The sequence below is a fragment of the Sabethes cyaneus genome, chromosome 3, assembly GCF_943734655.1.
Source record: "Sabethes cyaneus chromosome 3, idSabCyanKW18_F2, whole genome shotgun sequence".
Taxonomy (NCBI): domain Eukaryota; kingdom Metazoa; phylum Arthropoda; class Insecta; order Diptera; family Culicidae; genus Sabethes; species Sabethes cyaneus.
Genome location: NC_071355.1, coordinates 28057650 through 28082673, shown reverse-complemented (window position 1 = coordinate 28082673; position 25024 = coordinate 28057650). Strand labels below are relative to the sequence as shown.

The 25024-nt window shown below is 42.2% G+C and overlaps 1 protein-coding gene across 1 annotated transcript; it reads left to right on the top strand.

Annotated features, from left to right (window-relative positions):
* Positions 1-1179: 1179 nt before the first annotated feature.
* Positions 1180-20852, top strand: LOC128740063 (protein pygopus). The gene is made up of 3 exons (XM_053835573.1): positions 1180-1907; positions 9587-12318; positions 18907-20852. Exons 2-3 carry the CDS (start codon positions 10028-10030, stop codon positions 19025-19027), a joined length of 2412 nt encoding a protein of 803 aa, XP_053691548.1. The 5' UTR covers positions 1180-1907; positions 9587-10027; the 3' UTR covers positions 19028-20852.
* The last annotated feature ends 4172 nt before the right edge of the window (positions 20853-25024 follow it).

Below are 25024 nucleotides of genomic sequence, written 5' to 3'. Positions count from 1 at the left end.
TTCGTCGCCGTCAACGGTTACCGTCCGTGGGAGACGCGCGTTTGTTTCCTTTGAGCCTCTTCCTTTCATGTATTTGGTCTTCGGTGCATTTATTTTTAGCCCAATTCTCCTAGACTCCGCTTTCAATCTGGTGTAGATTGCCTAACATAGGTTTGAGATTTTTTAGGGAAACAAACACTCAAAATTTGAACAAATTCGGAAAACTTTTAAATTTCGGTAGTACTTTTGTTCTTGGAATTGCACAATATGCACATATGCATTCATTCTTAAAATTCTTCTGTTCTACCGTATTTACGCTATATTGCAAGTCATTTGTTACGCGAAAAATTAATTTACATTTCCTACGCATTGCGGTTGTTGTAAGTGTAATCGAAACCGCCGAAACCAATTGGTCTCGAGTGCCTTGATACGTCCTTGATCAAAATGGCAGAGCTTTCGGACATTAACTTTCGAAACCGAAAGCTCAACGCAACAGTAGAGCCACTTTTTGACGGGCCAGCGCAACGAACGAGACAGCTCGAAATCGCTCACGCACACCATCTCGTTCCTCGCACTGGCTGGCTGGCAGCCGCCGCGGAACAACACACCGTTGAACTCAACATAACATACAACATACAACCAAGCATTACAACGATATGCCAGCTCAGGAGAAAAACGCAACCAATTTCTCTGGCTAAACAATACCACTCTCTGATTGGGTAAATAGTCTAGCGTATTGTCACATTTTTTTACAGGTGGGCACTTCAGTACTGTTTGCCCGTGCTGCTAGAAAAATTGGATGTGGTTGTGGAAGGAACTATTTGGACATCAGAATTGAATTTCGTTTACTGAACGGTAAGATTCTGATATTAATATGTATATTTTAGTGTAATCCAAACAATAGAAAATTACATAGTGCACCATATTCTGTTTTTGAGTCGGTTTTAAATGAAGATAATAGAATTAATAGATTTATGAAACGGTTTGGCAAAATTACCAATCAATATAGGAAGATTACCAGCTGCACTGCTAGCGTACCCCGTATCGGCTTTTTGCAGGCAACCTCCTTTCGAGTTGTCGTATCCTGCACTCTAGCAGCAAATACAGCAAATACTGCTTTTCTTTCCGTCCATCCATCGCACAAACTATGGCCCCTGAAAAAGACTATAGTTCGAAAAAATTCGAGTTTACGATTATTTTGTGTGTTGTGTCCGCAGTGAGAGCTTCGCGAAAAGGAAAACGATTTTTTCTGTGGAAATAGTGCATTTTAGCGGGCGAAACCGGTACTAAGTGCTAATCGAAGTTTCCGGGTACGTTTTTCCGATCGTTGGGTCGGGAAATGCGTTGAGCCGGGCAGGTTTTTTGTCGAAGCAAAAATCCAGTTCCCCGTTCGTTCGCGCGGTGCGTGTGTGTCGTCTCCATCGCAGCACCACTTAAACCTGCATGTGTGTATAGGATTCGGGAGAGCAGCATAATACCAATACAATATCCGAAAGCACCCCGAGGTTAGCCAAAAAGCAGGGAAAAACTAGTTAGTTTTTGTTCCGGATTTGACGGTATAGTGATTATTGTCAGCGGCAGGACTGCTAGCATAGACCTAGATGGCGAGCGAAAGGATTCCGGCCATACAGGACAAGCCTGCCGTAGTGGCGGTGATGTTTTGATCGTGGAATCTTGCGGCCACGACTAGCGAGAAGAAGAAGCCTTGCTCTACCTGGCGAACAAGCGAGCTTTGGCTCGATCCATTTGGAGTGTTGGTTTCGAAACTAAGCGCGAAAGGGATAGCAATAGCAGTGCAGCGCTGCGCTAAGGACTCCTCTTGTACAGACGAATCCACACGGTGCACGGTGGAGTGCTTCCGGGATGTAAGGAAATCGCACCGAAATGCGTATGCCGTTCGGAATGTCTGATTCGAAATTATTGCATTTGTAAGTAATGAATATTTTTCATATGAGATAATAATTTAAGCGGAATAATTTGAATGTTCCCTGAGTCGATTGCTTTGATAGTGGAAGTGTATTTGCTTTTTCGAACATGGATAAAATTTTAGGTTAACTCCGAGGGATGTGTTGTCAGAATTATTTAATCCGTATATGTAGCAATCAGCAATGCAATGGTATATCAAAAAATTTTTGGAAGAGATGCATGCTTGCATTAGTGGATATACTTCAGCTTGTGTTAATATGCCACAAATTATGCAAAATTACTGTCTTGCATTCAAACCAAAAAAGTTCATTTGTTTTTGAGAATTCCAGAACTGCTTTCCTTTTAATATTATCGAGTAACGAACTCTGAAAATTCAAATGTACATTGCCGATCAATAAAATCTTTTAAATGCTACAACGGCTAAATGTAGTTTGAATTAAACTGTGCTATTTGAATATTTCTGGAAGTATACCAGTATTATTTTTTCAAGTAGATTGGTAGGTAGCTGTTAAATTGGTGTCAAAAGACAGTTGAAGTGTCTATTTATGGACATTGTCAAAGTTGTTCTTTTGGTTTCTCAGAATCACTGATATATCTTCAAAAATAAACCTATATCTAGGGTAAGCTTCTTATAGTTTTCTCAATCTTAATTTTAGTGTCCGAATAGTAAACAATATGTCCCTATAGTCATTTAATTTGGGTCTCTGGTCTTTCACTTATATCATATTTATTCAATAGTAAAACTAGTGTACTAGTTTACTAATAAAGTATTAGTTAAAACGGACTTTATATACTATATGCCTATGCTATATGCTATATGCCATTATTAATTAATAAATGTTGAGAAATGTTCATTCATACTTTTACCTGTATTACAATAAAGTTTAGCTTTCTGATTCACAATATTTGTACACAGATCTCATTTGAAAATTTACTTGAGGCTGAATTTTTTTGTCAAACATACAATGCGATAAATTTCAGTAGTGGTCCAAATCCAAATGCAACCTTAATAAGAAGTACAAAGAAAAAAATTATTCACTCAGAAAAGTGATTCTTGGAAATCGCAAACTTTACAGCCAGCAAGATAGCATTGATATTTTGTTAGGATTCATTAATTCTTTTCTTTCTCTTATTAGTTGTATTTGACATCATTAATCGATGTCTTTTTTACGGCAAGTTTTGAGATAGGGTGTCATTCCAAAAAATCAAAAAATGCGAGCGTCACGAAAAATGAAAGGTTTTGAGCGCTAATAGCTCAGCGGTTTTCCGATCGATTTTCAATATTCTTACACCAATCAATCGGAAAATCTTCTAAGAATTGACCCAAATGAAGAAAATTATGGATTCTTGATGCTGAACTATTGAAAAATTAAAAATAATGAACCTATGTTTTACCAGAATTCTCGCTTCATGATTGGTTGGAAGATTCTTTACGATGATCTAAACCTATACAAATTTGATATCTGTGCTTGGGAAGTAAGCCAAAACAAGTGACAAAGTTTCCCCATTTCAACAAGATTTCTTAACACCGCGGTTCAACCTAGACCATTTTTATGTCCTTGCTTGGGAAATACGCCAGAGAGAGCGACAAAGCCCCCTCGTGCCAACAGATTTCTTACGAACGCGATTAAACCTAGTCCAATTTGATGTCTGTGTTAGGGAACTGTGCCAGAAAAAATGACACAAGTTCGTTGTCCCAACAGATCGCAAATTCTTTACTGCGTGACGATTAAACCTCGGCGAATTTGATATCTGTGCTGGAAAAATGTGCTACAGCTGTAGTGTTCGGTTATAATACGTCTCTGTAAGAATACGCAAGCTTGTCGTTTCATTAGAAGTGTAGTGAAAAGATGTGCTGTTGATAAAATAGGATTGAATTGGTAAAATCCTTTCAACGTGGGAAACCACGGATAATAAAAACAATCTTTAATTTCAGTAAGGTAGCAGCAAATCAATAGTTCTTCTTGTGTTCTTGATTTTATTAAATTATTTTCAAATGCACAATCTTTTGAGAATTGAACGTATTCAATGTTACTACTTTGATAAATGTTACATACAACGCTTATAGCATGTATATATGTTGCATATAGCATGTATACATGAAGAATCGAATGATTACAAGCAAGAATACATGCTACTATCACTACAAAGAGACTTACGTAGTCCTGCGTCACCTATATATGCGGTCGTGTCTTGTACACAACCCCTCTGATTTTTTTTTTAATTTTAACAGATGCTCAAAATCAACATACTTGTTTTATTTTTTTTATTTTAGTTTTGCTTTATTTTGTTGATTGATGTGCGATTATTGTGGGTTAGCAATGCTTTTGAACTTTTCAATCTCGCAAAAACTTAACAAGAGCTATTCATATTCAAAAATTGCTAAATTTCAGTCCACTGTTATTAACCTGTTTGAGAATGTAATATATTCTAGCACAGCGGTTCTCAAACTCCTAGGGGTTAAGCAAAAGTATTAGGGGGTCGCAAAAATTGACATCAATGGCAGACAATTTGATTCTCATATGTTCTTTGCCTTGAACATCGAATTCAACAACTGTTAGCGGAGTCAAAAGAGGTGTCACATTTTTCGAGTTATTGTTGCATTCACCGGCAGAATTTGAGACGAAGCCTGGAGGATGACCGATGAGTGGAGAAAGCCGATAACCAATATTGGGCGAGCACCTACCAGTATGTCTAAGACTGCAACCCGTCTATGATACGTCGAGCTAGTAGCCTGTTTATATTGTATACGGGGCAAGAGCGCCTAGATTAACTCCGTAGCTGAGAAGGAAAAACAGAGCGTGCTAGTGGACTAATGCAAAAATACTACTCAAGCACAGAGGTGGCCAGTTGCTAGACAATCGTACGGATCAGCTTAATTGTTGGGCTGAACAATTTAAACAACTCTGCGAGTTTCAATTATCGCTGACAAACAAAACCGTCACGTTCACAATACATCGCATCAACCGCGTCAACTCTGAGGCGGCGTCATTAAAGCAGCAATTGAACGTATGAAGTCTAACAAAGCATGAAGATAGACGGCATCTCAATCGAGGTACAGGAAGATAATTTGTCGGTGAAAATATCTGTAAAATATCTTTAGCAATGTCTGGGAAATCGTGATATTTTCGGAGGACTGGTTGCATGGCATATTAATAAAAATCCCTAAAAATGGAACTTATCTGAAGACGTGAACTGGCGCGGTATGTTGCACTGTATCCAGGAAAAAATTGACACTTACCATCCGGTGGAAGCGAGAGGAGCGGTACGCCAGCAACGACACACGGAGTTTCTATAAAACGGTGAGATGCAGGAATTTTGCCATGCCTGTGATGTGCAATGATAGTGCTGGCAGCCTGCTTACCGACAAAACGGCGGTAGCAGCCAGGTGAAAGGAGCACTTCCAGACACTGTTTAATGGAGAGGTAAACGCGGAGATCAGCAGGGACAGGATAGGAATTGTAAGCGATGGCCAAGCTATGGAGCCTTCTACACAGCAGGAGGTTAAGAAGGCAATCAGTGAGCTGAGAAACGGTGAAGCTACAAGACTCAGACCGTTAGCGGAATCCTTCGTCTTTCGATATCATCACAAACAACCGTAGAGCAGTGGAAGAGTCCTTCAGGCCCTTTAAAAGGGAAGCGGCGAGATTGGGACTCACCATTAACACCGCCAAAACGAATTACAGGATTGCTGGCAGAGAACGTGGGAGACCAAGTGGTGTTGGAGCCGAGGTGGAGTTAGATGGGGAACGATATGAAGTAGTGGAGGAATTTATATACCTTGGTACACTCGTGACATGTAAGCCACGAAGTGAAACGACGAGTTGCAGCCGCGAATTGGGCTTTCTACGGTTTACGTAGCCAGCTGAAGTCCCGTAGTTTGCATATTCGCACAAAACTGGCGCTGTACAGAACACTAATCCTCCTGGTGGTTCTTTACGGACACGAATCATGGACGCTGAAGGAAGCTGATCGACGAGCGGTGGGTGTGTGGTGTCGAAGTCGTTGCACGTTCAACTGGTGTTCGTGGGAATTAGAGAACGGCAGCCCAGGACCGACGGTACTGGAGGACCATAATTCTTTCGGCGCAGGATCGGTAACGGACCGTTGCCACTAAAGTAACTATTTGGTGGCAGCAAGCTGGATTCCGTGCAGGCTGATTATGCGTGGACTATATCTCGACGTTCCGTGTTATGCCGAAAAATCTAGAATTAATCAAAGAATTCTAGGACTAAAGATTTCTCAAAAAGTAAATCTTGAAAACGCCTTGTTAACATTCTTAATTGGAGCCATTGAAGAGAATTGTTCTAAGCAATTGAACAATGAAATGACCCCGGCTTAGCTCTATAACTCCCAACTGCGATCTTATATGCACAGTAAGCTTGATGATCACTGTGATAGCTCCAAGACAGCAAGTCTCACAGTCCACGTCGCAATATCGACACTGGCAAAGCCTCCAATTTTACCTATACTGTAAATATGTGGATCAAAAAGGCCAGTGATGCCTTCATGGGTCTTTGGATAATTTGGCGCTCAAATACCAGATACTTTCACCTAACAACTGCCCAGTTAACTTCGAGGTTCGATACTGGTCAAAATAAACAGTCTTATGTTAGAATCTCGGCTGGGTGTCTAGGTGGAGATTCTAACATACGACGACTGCCGTGTGAGACCAACATTCGTCTTGTCCTTGGGCAATACTTGTAAATTGGCGGCATGCCACAGCAGACTTTTGTAAACATTCGTTCACGTTAATTTCCGATGCTATCGGAATCCAATGGTTCAATGCGATGGTCTACTAATTTCGTTTAGCCTTCCACTACTTAAAAACATCTTCAATGCCATCATCCTGGAAAAAGCAACTGTAATACTAATTCCAAAATCGAATAATACTATTACTCTTAAATGTTTTCGACCCATTAGCGTCCTTTCAGCGATCTGCAAGATTCTAAAGAAGATTTTACTTAAATGATTCGCCGATCATCTAGACGTCTCTAACCCGAAGCCCGAAGAGCCGAATAACAATCAGGTTTTCGACACGGATTCGGATATAGTACTACAGCAACCTTGGCAATCACCGATGTACTGTAATGGTGCTAGTTGACCTTTCGGTAGCCTTCAATTGCGTCAACCATCAAATCCTCCAACAAAACCTGAGCAAAGCATTTGGGTTTTCGGTGGCAGTCTGTGATTTGATCTGATCCTTTCTCGACCAACGCAGTCAAGTTGTTAAGCCTGTACAGCAACAGTCTCCCGAGCGTTCGCAAAGTGTCCTAGACCTTAAGGCCATCGAAGTTTGCACCAAACATAATTTACTATCCGAATCCACAAAAAAAATACCATCATTTTTTGCCAAATGGTGTTTTCCACAAAATAACATTCAGTTCAGTTCAGAAATTAATTCAGCTTTCAGAAAATGTTGGTGTTCATTATGGATAAATATCGGAAAAGGATCCCTCAAATTAATAATGTGAAGAATGTTCCGGAAATAATTTTTTCCGGACTTCTCGTCGATTACAGAGTGGGCTGTCCACAGCTACTACGAAAATTCGCCCAAGCTATTACCGCACTTAATGTGATGTAGTGCACTTCTCAAGATTTCAATAAACTTCAAACAGCAACTACGAAGCTTCAAATCAGTGGTGCGTTTTGTTTTTAACTTACGTAGCCGCGATTTTATGGCGGAAGTCCGTCATACTATCGTAGAAAGGGATCTGTTAAATAATTATAACTACACGCGTGTTTCGCGGCTGTCTACGCGAACTATCTAGTTACCTGCCTCAGCACCTTCAACCAGGGATAATCGACCCGGCAAGCTCATTTGTTCTCCCACTCCCACGTCCCATAACCTTGAGTGGAAGGAGTGTGCTCATAAGCGAGACCGCAATGCGAAATCGGATAGTTTTGGCCGTTAGGCAATTACCATCCTTAACTTTATTCAAAACCACCTGAATTAGAGATAACCAGAGATGGTTCGATCACTTTGACTCAATTTTTGTTCGTTTGACAGTGCCGGCTCAATCGAGCAAAATTTAACATGTGATGTGTAATGTCAATGTGTCATGTAAGGTACATTTGTAGAACTAGTTATTATGTACAATTTTACTGAATAAAGTTTTGCTGCATCTCTTGTAACGATACTACAATGCTGGTAACTCATTAGTAACTAAGTGAACGTTTACTGGAGATAACATGATGTATGCTAAAATAAAATTTTAATCTTTACCTTAATCTTTGTTTAATCAGTTAATGTTTTTATAAACGTGTTCTTCTTGACCTGAGTAAAAGTTATGTAACTAACAGGTTTTCGTTAAATTAATAATGATACATTACAAATTGAAGTTTTTTCTATTTTATAAGGTGCAAATCAAGTTTTTGACGTGTCTTAGTAGAATACGAATCCTGAAATTAAAGAAAAGAAGAAAACTTTTTCCAAATTAAATTGCACTATTTTTTTTTCTTTAATTTAAATTAAAAAATGTTACCAAAATTCTTTCCTCAAACTCCTACCACGAATCTGCCAGCACTGTCATTGACATCTATTTCTTGTGCTCGTCTTTCATTCGCACTTTTTTCCGTCTTCGAATTTTTTTTTGTTATTGGAATCAAAGCTTCCATTTTTGTTTTCCTCTCCCTCTCACTGTCGAAAGTAAAATATTTCTACTCGCACGTTTTCATTGAATTCGTACAGCAGCAGCGGTCTTCGGACGGAATGGAATACTGCTGCTTGCTAAGACGGCTACCGAGCCGACCGAGGAGGAGACCGACTGCGCTGAGGTCAATCATTTATATCATGTTGGTGTTTGCGCGGAGAGGTGTACAAATTTATTACTCACTGGTATTTTTTTTCTGCACATTTTTTTTTTCAATATTCATTCTTGATACAGACCAAGGCAAGAAGCACACAGCAGCAGCGCAAGATAGTGCGAAAATGAAAGATTCCCTATCGACCAAAGACCGATTGGAAGTTGATGCTGCTTTGCTTTCGGCTTGTTGTCTTGAGACGAAATTCGTATGATGAGGGAAACAAGTAATGATTTGTTTTAGGTTTTATTTTTACAAAATGATAAAATTAGAATACGCGAAATCGTTAGATTTCAAGAATATAGCACATGCAAGAGAAATTTACAAAGATAATAATTTTTATTCTGAATATGTATGGTTATATATTGGAAAATATGAATTAAATTAAATTCATTTTTTGTGCCGTGCCGCATCGAAAACTTTTGTTAATATTGATTAAACAATGAATGCCCTTAAATTTGAACAACTTTTATTTTATGCTTTTTTGTTTTTTCTTTCTCACCAAATGACTTACAATATTCATCAATCACTAATTGATTCAATTTTATCTCAGTCAATCAGTTTTAAAATGGTTGCTATATTGTTTTTTGTCTCGAGTTAAATTCAGTATTTTTTCAAAGATTGACACAAGGTTGTCTATCAAAACAAAATAAAAAAAAAATTAATAAAAACATAGAATTTCAAAAAGCATTAGTTTATACAGTAAAATTTAATTTTTAAACGAATAATTATTGTTATCAAATACGCTTTTTAATCTACTGAAGATTTATTCAGAATTTCATAGCAGCTCAAACAACGCTTGTAGATTTTTGTTTGCGTCTTCTATTCATTGGAAAGCTGCTTAAACTAATCGTATTTTTCTCTCGTTTGTTTTTAGATCATCGGTTCGCAGCGAATATATCATACGGAAAGAATGGACTAACATGTGCAGTAAACCATTCCTCGCGGACAGTGCCCCGGCTGGCCCAGTGAAGAAAAAAAGTCCATGCCAATAAAAGTGCTGCTCTATTCGAACGCTCAGAAATGCTCCTCAAATTAAACCATGTTTTTTAATGCTTCAATAGTGTGCACCGAAACAAAACACAAAACAAGTTGTGACAGTAATAATAATCCGAAGAGCAATAACAGTTTACAAACCAACAACGCACGTAGAACAAAACTTGTAGCACCCAGTGTATAGTGAATGTGTAGCTTCTGTTCTATAGATTCGTCGGGAGCAAAATTAGTAATACGCTCAAAGTGATCGTCTGTGACAATTTTTCGTATAGCGCGATTGTTCTTTAGCTGTCTATGGTGTGTGCTTGTATATAGTCAAGTTATGACACACAATTTAGGAATGGCATCGTATCGATTACCAGGCTCTGGATTGGGATGTCCGCCGGATTTCAAATCACCATCAGAGTCGCCCCAGCTACCGATCTCGGCGCCTAGTCAGCCGAAGAAGCGAAGAAAAGCCTCGAATGCGAATAGTGCGAACTCTGCGGCCTCGCAACCGACGCCGACCCCTTCACCTCAAGATCTACTGCCACCCCCACCGACGGGATACGGTGATACCATTGTGGCATCGAATCCGTTTGATGATACGCCCACGCATACACCATCTCCTCATCTCGGACACATGCATCACGGAGGCCCAGGAATGATGGGCCACATGGGTGGTGGAGCGATGGGGCATGGAGGTCCAATGGGAATGAACCATATGGGTATGCATCCACATCACATGGGCGGACCAATGGGACATCATGGGCCACCACATGGTCCACCCCACGGAGGACCGCATGGAGGACCAATGCACGGAATGCCACCTCATGCAATGGGTCACGGACCCGGTCACGGATCTCCTCATCATGGTATGGGTCCTCACGGTCCAATGGGTCCTGGTGGTCCACAAGGCCCTCCAATGCGAGGAATGAGTATGGGTATGGGCAGTCCTATGGGACATCCCTTGCATATGAACTCTGCAATGGGACAAATGGGCGGTTTGGGTCCTCACGGACCCATGCAACGAGGAGGAATGAGCCCTATGGGTACAATGCCAGGTGCGCAAATGGGAGGTCTTAGTCCGATGGGTGGCATCAATCAGAACCTGTCCCCAATGGGACCAATGGGTGGAATGTCACCAATGAGTCAGCAGCAAATGAATAACAAATCCGTAGGAAGTCCAATGAGCGGCGGAAATATAGGCAGTCCGATGAGCTCTATGCCTGGTATGGGGTCGCCTCATAGTGGAGGACAAGGTCAAATGTTGGGTAGTCCTATGAACACGAGTGGCGGTCACATGAACAATGGTCCTATGGGACCTCCAATGAATAGTCCTCTTGGAAATGGACCTCCAAATCACGTTCCCATGGGTCCGCATTCGGCAGGCCATAGTCAACCGGTGTCATCGGCTGCACAAACCGTCGGAGGGCAGACCTCGCCGAACATGGCAGGCGTCAATAGTAATAATAGAATGAACTTACCCAACGGTGCAATGACAAATCAGCAATCAGGGAACCCCAATCAATTACCTCATCAGCTGGGCCATCAACAGCAACCGAATAGTCAGCAGGGGCCAGGTCAATCCCAACAGCAGCAAGCAAATCCTCAACTACAAATGCAAGTGAGTCAGCCTAACCAGTCGCCTTCGATGGCAGCAAATCAACAGCAGCCTCCGAATCAATCTCCTGCCGCTCAATCACAGCCTCTGCCACCTCATCCGCCTCATCCTCAACAGCAGCAACAATCGCATGCATCACCGTTGCCGCACCAGTCACCTCATGCTCACCACCAGCAAGGTCCCGGTACAAACAGTGGTTCCGTTGGTAGCGGTCCCGGCTCGGGTGGGTCGGGTCCAGGAGGTCCGGTAGGACCACAGCAGCAACAGCAGATGAATCCGGCCGGTGTCGGTCCTGGAAGCAACAGTTTAGGTGGCATGAACCCCGCTGGTATGGGCCCTGGTGGAATGGGTGGCATGCCATCGAATCCCATGGGTGGAATGAATCATCATCCTTCGCATCATCCCGGCAATCATCTCGGAAACCACCCTGGAAATCATCAACAAAATCCTCATATGCCACCTTCGCTAGGTGGTGGAGGAGGTGGAGGCAGTGGAGGTCCAAACAGCATGCATCATCACATGGGAATGTTACCACACGGAAATATGCTACCAGGCCATGCAGGGCATAGGCCAATGGGTCCAGGTGGCCCAATGGGCCCCGGCGGTCCCGGTGGCATGGGAATGGGAGGACCCCCAATGGGTGGCCACATGGGTCATATGGGCGGTATGGGTGGTGGCATGGGCGGTAGCCCACTGCAGTCTCCACACATGATGGGAGGACCGGGAGGTCCTGGTGGGCCAATGGGTGGCCCCGGCGGACCAATGGGCGGTCTGGGACCGCCGGGAAATGGACCACCACCGCCGAATCATCACCATCACATGGGTATTTTTGGCCCGAAACCGATGCCAGTGACATCCGGGAAGCTGTACCCGCCGGATCAGTCGAAAGTGTTCAACCCACAGAATCCGAACGCACCTCCCATCTATCCGTGCGGGGGCTGCCACAAAGAGGTGCATGACAACGATCAAGGAATCTTGTGCGAATCTGGGTGCAACTTTTGGTTTCATAGGTAAGTGTGTTTGTTTGGATTTGCTGTTTTTTCTTGTGGATAATTTGATGGAAGGTCAGACAATTTGGTTCCTTATTGCAATATATACTTCCAATTGGGTATTGATATTGACAGAGACTTGTTCGGGGAAAAGTAAGACTGCGGTCACCAAAAATGGTTTCCAAGTTTTGATGATATACTACAGTATGCAGCATTTATAACTACTACATTACAAAGCACTAGTCAGGTAACCAATAAGCATTACAAATGCAATTTAAATGCAAGTCAATAAGCATTTAAGTCACCTTAAATGGAACGTGAATGAGCAAAGGAAGCAGAAGCAAACGAAATATATTGGAGACAACAGACTTGAACGTATACCACGAAAAGATACCAAAATTACTGATCAGCAAGAAAAGTAATGACCAATATACTAGTTCGCTCCAGACACTCGCGATTTGACCATAGAATAAGAGAAATCAATCATAATCGAACATCAAATACAAACGAATAACTGAAAACTTCCTTCATCGGAAAATGAAGTAATTTTGAATGGAATTCGTCTACACTATACAAAAATGTTTCTTATAAACATCTCTTTTGATTTTTCAACGCTATGTTCTAGTAGACTTGCTGTAACATGATTTTTAATGGACCTGCGTCGTTGAATCTCCTTACACGTATTATTTTGGGCGGAAACATGAGATACCAAATGTATAAACTCATCAACCTTGAAATCGTTGAAGAGAGAGTTCATATATTTGGGATCCCACCACCGCCAATTGCCACTGTTCGTGGAAAAAGACTGATCTTGCTATTTATATGATAGTTGAGTTTCAGCACAATCCTGCTAGCCTCCGTTTCAAGTGTGGCATAGATGGTTTCCACCATCTCCAACTCTCTGGTAATAACGTCAAGGTCAGCCTTGGGAAGTCTTGCTAGGAAAAACAACTTTGTTGCGTCGCTGTTGATACCATGCTTGATGCTTTTCTAATGCTCATCTCAAACTTATGCTCTTTACAGTTTTTTGTCATTCTGCTTAAATAGTCTGCCGGAAAGTGCCAAGTAGATGTGAAATATGCAAATTTGTTAATCTTACATGTCGTATTTTATGTGACAAAATCTGTTTGGAATAATGCAAAATGTTTTATAATCTATCATGGGTTCCTCTAGGAAGCAACTTAGGCTCATTGCCTACCAACTTATTCATCAATGATATCCTTTCAAAATTCCTTGTCTGCTGGAAATTCTGGAAATTGTAACTTATCGATCAATATGAAGTGTACTTACTCGGTTCGGCAGAACAAAAAGATGAAATCAGAGATTTCCACTGCCGACAGTTTCTCACCATGGCTTTCACCTGTCGCCAGGACAGGTTGTCAATAGCCCGGACGTCGTAGGCTAAGCTGCATCGCTATGAGCTTCTAGGTCTTTCCCTACTTCGTTGTTCTGGCGGATTGGGATTCCATTCGTGTGCATCTCTGCCGATCTTGTTCGCTCTTATGCTCAAGGTGTGTTCGACTCGTTTCCACCTACGTTTTTGAATTCCGCCGTTGATGTCATTGACAATGGAGTTCCTTGTTGGTTATCCAGTTGTCAGGCTACTAGGCACGAATGATATGAGCCGTTCCGAATTTTATAGTGGCCTATTGACCGTTCAGTAAATTTTACAGCAGATTGTTTTCTGTGCAGGGTATAAAGGGCTTCAACATGCGAATACACAAAAATCCCAACTTTTGTCAAAATGTGCGAGTTATTCACACCAATGTACATAGACCACTATGATTCCATATATAATTTACCTGCAATCCTTAAAACGTTCTGCACCATTTTCGAAACTGTTTGAGCTCGCCCTGTTTGAACCAGTATTTGCATTTTTTAAACAGTATAGCTCTGATAACCAACATGGATTTATGCCCAAACGCTCTACGACTACCAATCTCTTGACTCTTACATCCTACGTGATAAATAGTTTCGATGCTCGGTCGCAAACAGATGTCATTTACACTGATCTTTCCGCAGCTTTCGATAGATTGAACCACCAAGTCGCTATTGCTAAACTGGATAAGCTTGGCATAGGTGGTCCGTTGCTGCGTTGGTTCCGTTCATACTTATCCGATCGCCACTTAAAGGTGAACATTAAGGGCAGTCTCTATGGATCGTTTACTGTTCATTCTGGAATGCCACAAGGCAGCCATCTTGGTCCTCTAATATTCCTTATCTACTTCAATGACGTCAACTACCTGCTTAAAGGTCCGCGACTCTTGTTTGCTGACGACCTCAAGTTATACTCAAAAGTCGAAAATCTATCCGACGCCGCTGTCTTTCAGGAGGAACTATCGACCTTTGCCAAATGGTGTGTCGACAACCGCATGCTGCTTAACCCCAACAAGTGTGAAGTCATTACATTTTCCAGAAAGCTGAGCCCGTTCGCTTTTGACTACAAGCTGTCAAATACGCCATTACGTCGCGAAAACCGCGTCAAGGATCTGGGGATACTGCTCGACTCTAAACTTGCATTCAAACAGCACATCGCGTTCATCGTGGACAAAGCTTGCAGGAACCTTGGCTTCATTATGCGCGTCGGCAAGAACTTCAACGATGTTTACTTGAAGCTTGAAAGCTCTTTATTGTGCATTAGTCCGCTCCAACCTTGAATACTGTGCTCCAGTTTGGAGTCCCTACTATCAAAATGGAGTTAGCCGAATCGAGTCAGTGCAGCGGAGATTCATTCGTTTTGCTCTTCGGAGACTTCCGTGGAATAACCCTTTCCAGCTGCTAAGCTACGAACAACGCTGTAGGCTCATCGACCTAGACTCTCTTCATGTTCGTCGCGATGTAAATAGAGCAACAATTGTCTCTGATTTATTGACCTCACGAGTGGATTGCCCGTACATATTGGAAAACCTTGATATTCACGTCCCGAGTCGTATATTGCGCAATAGACACTTTCTACACGTGCCGAATCGACGTTTTTACACCAGCTTCGAATTTGACGTCAGCCGTAACGTGCTGAAAAATCGGTTTTTTATCAATAGCGCGTAGTTTTTAGGTTTTATCATTTGGGCCACAAGGCCTGTTGATGTACAAATAAACAATTAAACACACTGGTCTAATCCATAGGATTTCTAAATGTCAATAAATGATGCAAAACCTATCGTAACCTTTTTTGAAAATTTTTATTGTTTGCAGAGTACATCTATGCAAAAAGATACGATTCATGCAAAAATCTAATTTTTGATAAAAAGGTCAATAGACCACTATAATTCGGGACGGCTCATATATCACAGGCAGCGATTACCTGCAGTTTTTGCGTTGTCTCCGGTGAGACCCACCACGTTTCGCAGGCGTACAGCAATACGGATTTAACGTTTGAGTTAAAAATTCGCGCCATGTTTCGCTGAAAGGCTGAAAAGGCAGCCCTGGCCTTCCTGATCAGGCTTGGTACCACCATCGATTGTTGTGTGGCCAAAATATTGAAAGGCGTTTAGCTGCTCAACTTGTTGTTCCGCTACTGTGAATTTGATGGGATTGTCAGTGTTTATTACTATAGACTTAGTTTTTGTTACATTGACTGTGAGACCCGCTATCTGGGAGCTCTCGGAGAGGTCATCTAACTTGCTCTGCATATTGATTCGGCGTTTTGCGAGTAAGACACTGTCGTCGGCTAGGTCGAGGTCCGTTAGCTGGCGTTGGAGGATTTCAAGGTAATTCTCGATTTGGTTTACATACTTTCAATGGCTCCAACTAGTATTCCTAAGATCTAGTTAATACTAGTATAACTAGTATCAGCACAACAGTTGCAGGGTCGTTGCCGTCGAAAGAGTGGCAGTGTCTAGAGATCGAAGCCATTCATGGTACTGAGAACACGGTATGGCATAAGTGGGAGAAATGAAATGTGCGTTATTGTACTTGCCAGGAATAGTGTTCTGGAAGCCTCGTTCTCCGTGCACACACGTAGGGTCGAGACGATTGATGAATGCTAGCGGCGGAGACACGACTATGGTGGAGGAGGCAAAAGCCTAATAAAGTTATACCGTATATAATTTATTTACCTATTAGTTTTGTTTAATCGGTATAACCAGATTAGCACAAATTCTATCAAACTGCTTCAAAACGTTCTTCGGGGCTACCCGAATATGTTTTCGGTAAACGACCAACCAGTCAACATTAGGATATTGCCTGTCAATTTAAGGTTAGAGTTAGCATAGCACAAACTCAGGTTAAAAACGAAACAAGAGCTACTCTCACTTGATTCGTTTTCCTTATGGTAGATCGATTTGCGAAACTGCTACAAATTTAATACAGCGAACATCTCTTGTAAAGCAATCTAGCGATAACAGCGACAGTACTAATTTAGCAAATATATATATCTAATAATGTGACACCTTGTTAAATCATTACTGTATTTAAAATATGTCGTCGTCGCATAGAGCCGGGCCATAGGCTCGTGCTGTTTCGAACAGTCGTCGTCGCATAGAGCCGGGCCATAGGCTCGTGCTGTTTCGAACAGTCGTCCATTCAGTTTGATTCGAACAGTCGTCGCAGAAGTTGCAAATCACTTTCGAACTGATCAAGCCTCTTGCACTTGCAGATGTACGATCGGACTCTCTTAGCAGTGCCTGTAGATCGTGATACGCCTCCGCCACTCTCCGTTTTCAGTTTGTATTCCGCCAAATATCGTCCGCAACAACTTCCGCTCGTACACGGTAAGGCTGCATATGTACTCCATAAGTAGCGTCACAGCTTCAAGTTCAATAAGAACTTCCGGTCTAATAAGAATTTTGCATATTATCAGCTTCGTACGGCTGCATATGCTTCTTGACCATAGCATTTTGTGAAGGACAAAGTAGGCCCGAGTCGCTTGAATGCGCTGCTGGGTCTCCTTAGTAGTGTTGTCCGCGGTCAGCAGCGATCTCAAACACAAATTATTTCCTTTGAGTCTGTTCCTTTCTTGCATTTGGTATTCGTCGCATTTATTTTTAGGCCAATCCACCTAGACTCCGCTTTCAGTCTGGCCACGATAGTTGCCGCAGTCGAGCGGATCACCCTTTTTGTAGATGATATAGATGTAGACAAATCACTCCTTTCATCCATTCCTTCGGTAGCTTCTCCTCCTACCAAAGTGTAATGTCGACGCCGCGCCAGCGTTTTTCGGTCATGTATATGAAGCTCTCCGATAAGCGGTCCTTATCAGCGGCTTTGTTGGTCTTCAGCAACCTGATTTTTTATTTAACCTTTTGGATATCAGATACTGGGACATTACTATGTTCCTTGGACACTCCTAGCTTAATTTCTGTTTCGTTTCCTTCTGCAATTTCGCCTTTGAGGTGTTCATCGAAGAACTGCTTCCACCTGTCGACCAACTCGTGGTCGTTTGTGACTAGTTTCCCTCCCTCACCGCCACATGCCAGGTATCGGTGTATAGCTCTTACGAGTTACGATGCGAGTTTGGATCACCTTCTCGTTAAACTTGTGCCAGTCATTTGTTCGGCATAATTGTTCTAATTCTTTACGATCTCTGTCCACCTTTTGGCGCTTTTTACTCTTAAGGATCGTGATCAACTGGTTCCTTGCTCGTCGGCATTTGCCTAGATTTTTCCTAGTATTCTTCCGCTTCGCACATGTTCCCATCAAACCTATCATTTTGAATACCCCGAGGATGGCCGGGCGTATTTTGTCCCAAACGTGTTCGAGGTTTGAAGCACCTAACTCCTCGGAAGATGACCAGGCTTCATCAAGTATTTGCGCGTAGTTCTCGGCAGATTGCAGGTACTGTAGCTGCCTGAGGTGCAGCCGAGGAAGACGGCCTTGACGTGTCTGGTATTCCGGTGATAATTTTGAGCACACATATACTGCTACTAGGTGATGGTCAGAGTGAATATTCGCACTCCGTAGGGAATGTATGTTCGTGATGTTAGAGAAGAACCAACCTTCTATGAGAACGTGGTTAATCTGGTCTATTGTACACTAGTCTGGTGATCTTCAGGTAGATTAGTGAATTTCTTTGTGTGACAGGGAGCAGCGAAGTTTATACATCGTTGGTTGGACGGTATCGTTCATGTCAGTGTGCAGGCTATGAGGTCCTATCACCAATCTATACATTTTTCTTCCCTACCGACCTGGGCGTTCATATATCCGATGACATCTTGATTTCCCGTGGGAGCACCCGTCCTGCCTCCAGCCTCGGGTAGAAGGCTTCCTTCTCATCGTCGAATCTATCTTCTTGCGGGCAGTGCACATTGGTGATGCTGTAATTGAAGAAATGGCCTTTTATCCTCAATAGACACAGTCTCTCGTTGATCGCCCTGACTTTACCACGCGATCCTGCATTCTGGTTGTGCCACCGCTCTGGTAAAACTGAATCTTCCCGCCGAGGATCCGCCAATCCTCCTCTGCTTTGCGACAGATTTCCTGCAGAGGTTGATTTAGGTTGCTCTACTAAGGCCACGCTACCGAGTTTAATATCATAAAATATGTGATTTCTTTAATTGCACTTAAAATCTACTCATCCAATTATCCACTTTACTATAGTAAAACAAGCCATATCCATTTATTTTGTACAACTACTCAATAATAACCAATTTTTCTGTTCCAAAAAATTTCCAGAACGTGCAGCGGTCTAACAGAATCGGCCTTTCTCATGATTCACCAAGAGGTGTACGCCGAATGGTGCTGTGACAAGTGTCTGTCTTCCAAGAACATACCGCTGGTGAAGTTCAAACCGTAGTCGCTAACAGAGCTAACAAACAGCAGACAACAACCAACCGACAGCATCACATCGCATCCACTGGAACGCGACATGGAAATGGATCGATCGGCGAGAAAGCGCAGCTACCGAATCATTATTGTTTGTGCTTGTTTTTCTTTGCTTATTTTTCTGTTGTACGCGCTGAGTGAAAAATCCTCTGTAAATAGAGTGTATGCGAACGTTTTTATTTTTTGTAGAAATGGAGCAATTGCATGATTAGTGTGCGAGCGAGGTGATTGGATGTTTACATTTTGTTTTGTACAAGAATAAAGCCGAATCCATGGAAACTAATAGCTAATTTCTGACTGCTTACCATTTATGTAAGAACCGACAAGGAATACTAAACAGCGACATACTATAGTGTTCTATCAGAAAGCAACAGATGGGAAAGAAAGCAAATGCAGTAGATAGTTGAATACGAAATTTAAAGTGTATGTATAGCGACAATGGAAGCAGAGCGCCATAGTTAAGTTGTTTTTTAGTTTCTTTCCCAATAAATAGTACACTGCTGTATGATCGTCGCATTTGCGAGACAAGTACTGTAAAAATGAGTGAAAAAATAACGCAAAAGCATTTTGCGAGCAATGTTTTCTACGGAAGTAAAAGTTGCTTCAGTAAAAAAAAGGACGATGAAAAATATAATACTTAAGTTTTAGCGCGGTAAGGAAATGGAATCAAAAATGGCCTTCTCAAATATATACATAGAAAGTATGGTTTAATTATTAATAAAAAAAAGTAAAAATGCAGAAAAAATAACTGATAAGTAAGTGAAATATTTATATTATTTAAACGCTATCCCTGATGAGCGAAAATGTTAGACAGTAGCGTACTTTGAGTAAATGAGGATGTTCTATATGATATGTATTTTTTCTCGAGAAAATTTATCTTTGAAGAAGAGGAGAACTGAAAAAAACACGGCACACAGTTCTCCGGGAAGAAGAACGTTGCATAGTGCTTGATATTTGAAGGCGTCTAAAACATGAAAGCTGGTTAATTAAACTATTCGGCCTGGAGAATTTAAGCTATCTATCCTTCCTTTAGTTCGGTAATCAAATGGCGTGTATGTGTTGTACGCATGCAAGCAAAATCCGAGAATTTCCGCTAAAAGTTCAGAAAACGCCCAAAAACGAATGCAATATAGACTGTACCGCTTTGAAAGGATAGACCTTCCTTTAGTCAAACGATGGGCGCGATCGTTTTTAAATGCCATAGTTTTCTTTTGTGCTTGTCGAAAACAACCAGTGACACAATCAGAACCTATTCGACCGTTTGTATGTAGTCGCCGTTCCTTTATCGAAAGGAAACTTAGAGCTGCCAAACAACGGCTCTAGGCAGCAGCATAGATCGGTTGAATTATTTTATATTGAATTTTGTTTATTTCAACAATTACGTTAGTCTGATTCGAATCAGGAATAAAAAATGTAAGAAAGAACACGGGAAAAAACAACAACAAAGAAAACAAGAGAGATTATAAACTTAACAGCAACACGCTTATAGCCTTCAAAGTTTTTTTTTCTGACATTTACCCTTCATTTAGTTTAATTTTCGTTTGTAATTTCTTCACGTAACGCTTGCACAAAGTGCACATCGGAGTGTTTTGCAGATTCTTATCTTAAATTGGATTTCAATTCAGACACATCCTAATTTTTGAAAGAAAGCTTTCAAGTTCAAATACATCCGATAGCCGAAGGAGCGAATGAAAAAAAAAATGATAAAATTAACGAGCGCTGCGTTGTAACAGGACATTTTTAGTTAATTCTTTCTATCGTAAGGTGTTTAATTTGCCTGTACATATAGGTCTTTAGTGAACATTATTTGTTATTTTTTACTATAACCAATAAATTTTAATCAATCTACCGAGGAGTTCTTTAATTACATTGTTAACAAATCCATGGGTTCTTCCTTCAAATTACATTCCATATCGCAACGTAGTAAATCATTTCAATCGGTTCATAGGCATGATTTCAGAGAAAACATTGAGAAATAATGGAACCATTTACCATTTATACAGGCTACAGATAATGCAGCAGACAGGTGGATCAGACAGGCCCCTGCTGAGGACGCCAGTTCTTGAGGACGCCAAAATAGGCCTGAAATTTAGTAAGCCACTAGCAATAAGTACTGGATAAGGGGCGCTAAACGAGGCATCCATGGGACCCTAGAAAATGATAAAGTTCAATGAAACACTGCACTGGTTTAGGAAATGGGGTATGAGCAATACCAGCTCAACTGGCAAAACGGTTTGACTCGACTATTTTTGATTGGAATGAAATTTTCCCGATGTGTTGGGTACCAAACAAGAACTCATATTCACCTAAACTTGATTTTTTCGTCAAGAGTAACTTTTCAAAAGAGCTTATTTAGAAATGAGATTACATTTTTTCAAATAATCATATCTTGAAAACTACTTATTTGATCAAAATGATGTCAAAGGAAAAGTTGTAGAAAATTAAGGCTGTGAACCATTTCGCGATATTTTTATCTTTTTGGTTAAAATTTGACAGTTCGATGGTTTTTCGAAAATAACCCTGCTCGGGAACATGGTTAGTTATTAGTTTTAACAAAGTTCTGAGAGCCAATGAGATATGTCACAGGTGAGGATAGAGCTTCGATGTGTTTCACTGATTTTTCCTTGAATTTTTTTCACCAATGTATGGATGTTTAACATATAACAAATTTGTTTATAAAACTTATAAAATGTCATTTATCTGAAAACCATCCCCACCGGTTTGCCTAATTGAAGAGTTTTCGATGGACACTTTCGGATTTTTTTTTAAAATCTTTGGAATATGAGTTCTTGTTTGGTACCCAATAAATTAGGAAAATTTCATTCCATTCAAAAATAGTCGAGTCAAAAATGGCCTTTTTTAAGCGATTTGAGCTGGAATTGCTCACCTGGAGATCACCTGGGGTGACATTGCGCATCTCGTTTCGAGTGATTTTCGTTCGAGACGCCCATTTGTTTAACGTGGTCGGAACGAACGAAAATCACTCGAAACGAGATGCGCAATGTCACCCCTGATCAAGATGACCACGTTGCTATAGATGACCGGTCCATCATGGACATACGCTCCCTGCGGTGTGCGGATATTGACTCTGACCATCACCTAGTAGTAGTAGTACATGTCAAAGCCTTTCTCTTGTGCTGAAAATCAGGCAGTTAGATAAACCACAATCTGCCAAGAACTACGCACGAATGCTGGATGAGGCAACTTTGCGATGGCGGACACAAGACTGGAAGCTACGCCAGACTGAAAACGGAGTCTAAGAAGATTGGTCTAAAAATAAATGCGTCAATGCGTCGCCTCCCACGGATGGTAACCGTGGACGTTGACGAACTAGAAGTAATAGATGAGTCCGTGCATTTAAGACCGCTGGTGATCGGTGGTAACAAATAAGCAGAGCATACTTTGTTCTTCGCAAAACGCTACGATCAAGAAGCATACGCTGCCGACCGAAGCAGACAATGTACGCAAATCTTATTAGCTCGGTAGTTCTTTGTGGACTTGAAGTCGTGACGCCATGTTCAAACGGAAGGTGTTGCAGACGATATTTAACGGTGTATGGGGGTTGGTAAATGGTTACATAATGCACAAAACAGACCCCATAGTGATCCTTAGCCTCTTATCCAGCAACTCCCAACTTTACCTCCACGTGATACCAGCAGGAATACGAACTGCTTCAGCGGAGATCGGGTAATCAACCCCAGTGGAAACTAAGGTCGTATACCAATAACAGGAAAGGAGGCACAGTGTTGTCTCGACACTATAAGATGGCAGCTCCATCACGACACTCGGTACCGTAATCCCTAGTACGGTTACCTATCTAAACGCAATAAACTGAAACTAAAAAAGTCAAGAAAATTCTACTCGGATCATTCGGCATGGACAAAGGCGACGAAATAAGGACATGGGATAGAGACTTGGTACCTGGAACTGCAGATCGCTAAATTTCGTTGGTAGCGTCGGGGTTCCGCCCGATCAGTTAGAACCCCGAAAGTTTGGCATCGTGGCACTGCAGGAGTTCTTTCGCAAAGACGAGAAGGTGTAGAGGATCCGTGGCGGCAAAGCCCAATTTTTCCAAAGCTGTGGACGATCAACGAGCTGGGAACGGGCTTCGTAGCTTCGTAGCGAACGCCCGGTCGGAAGGAAAGCAATGTATAGACCAGTGATCGGGCCACATAGCCTGCACACCGATACGAACGATAACGGCCAGCGATGCATAAACTTTGCAGCTTCCCGAAGCTTGATGATCAGAAGCACTTTCTTTTCCCACAAAGATATCCACAAAGCCACCTGGAAGTCACTTGACCAACGAACCTCGAACCAAATCGACTATATTCTCATCGAGGTCCGGACCAACATACGCTCCCTGCGGAGTACGGATATCGACTCGGACGTCGGACCATTAGTAGCGGACCAACTAGTAGCAGTCGACTGTTTATACCTCGCGACAAAGCCGGCCTCCTCGGTTAAACATTAGGCAATTCAACAACCCGTCAGTTGCTGAAAACTACGAGGGCGTGCTGGATGAAGCTCTGCTTTCCTTTATGGAGCTAGATGCGTCGACCCTCGAAAACGGATGGAGTATGATACGCTCGGCCGTCAACGAGGTCGCAACCGTGGTGCTAGGTGCTCGAATGCCCGAAATGATTGGTTTGCTGGGAAATGCCAACAAGCGACAGAGAGGAAGAAAAGAGCTTAGAAAATCTATCTAAGCATATCCACGAGGGAGAATATCGACCAGCACGGAATGAGTTGGCCACAATCCTGAGGAGGAAAAAGCACCAGAAGGAGGACAGAGATCGTGAGGAGCTAGAACAACTATCCCGGGCTAATGACACCCGCAAGTTTTACGAGAAGGTGAACCAAACTCGTAAGGCCTACACACCAAAACCTGACATGTGTAGGGACGAGGGAGGGATATAATTATAAACGAGCGCGAGGTGGTCGATAGGTGGAAGCTCATCGGAGATACAGCAGAAGGAGATGCTACGGAAGTTAACCCAGGAGCGCCTACAAACGACAACAGCGTGCCGGCTCCTGATCTCTAAAAGATCCGGCGAGAAATTCTTCAGCTGAAGAATAATAGTGCCGTCGGAAAGGACCAACTCCCGGCAGAACTCTACAAAAATGCCCAAGAACCGCTACCAACGGCACTTCATTGGGTAATTTCAAAGATTTGGGAAGAGGAGAAACTACTGGAGGTGTGGATGGAAGGTATAGTCTGTCCCATCTACAAAAAGGGCGACCGGCTAGATTGCCCACGCATCATATATTCGTGGATTTCAGGGCAGCATATGATACAGTTGAACGCGAACAGTTATGGTAGATAATGCACGAGTACGGTTTTCCGGATAAACTGACGCGGCTGATCAAAGCTACTCTGGAGGGAGTGATGTGCTATGTGCGCGTTTCGGGGACACTCGAGTCCTTTCGAATAGCGCAGAGTTGCGGCAAGGGGATGGATTGTCCTGTATGTTATTCAATATCGCTATTGAAGGTGTGATCCGGTGAGCGAGCATCGAAACGAGAGGAACGATCTTCAGCAAGAGTAACCAACTCCTAGCCTTTGCAGACGACCTCGACATCATTACTAGAAACCTTGGGACGGCAGAGGCAATCTACGCCAGACTAAAAACGGAGGTTAGAAGGATAGGGTTACAAATCAATCGGAAAACCAAATATATGGTAGGAAGTGGCTCCAGAGAAAGCAACGTTTGCCTCTCACGGACAAGTGAATATTGACGACGATTAACTAGAAGTGGTTGATGAGTTCATATATTTGGGATCTCTGGTCACCGCCGACAATAATACGAGTAAGGAGATCTAACGACGGATTCAAGCTGGAAATCGAGCCTACTTTTCTCTCCGCAAGGCGCTTCGATCTAGTAGCATACGCCGCCGCACAAAGCTGACGATGTATAAAACGCTAATCAGACCGGTAGTCCTCTACGAACTTGAGACAGTAACCTTC

Coding starts and splice junctions, on each gene's coding strand:
- LOC128740063 (XM_053835573.1), top strand. CDS start 10,028: ATGACACACAATTTAGGAATGGCATCGTATCGATTACCAGGCTCTGGA. Junction 12,319..18,906: donor TGCAACTTTTGGTTTCATAG/GTAAGTGTGTTT, acceptor AAAAATTTCCAG/AACGTGCAGCGGTCTAACAG.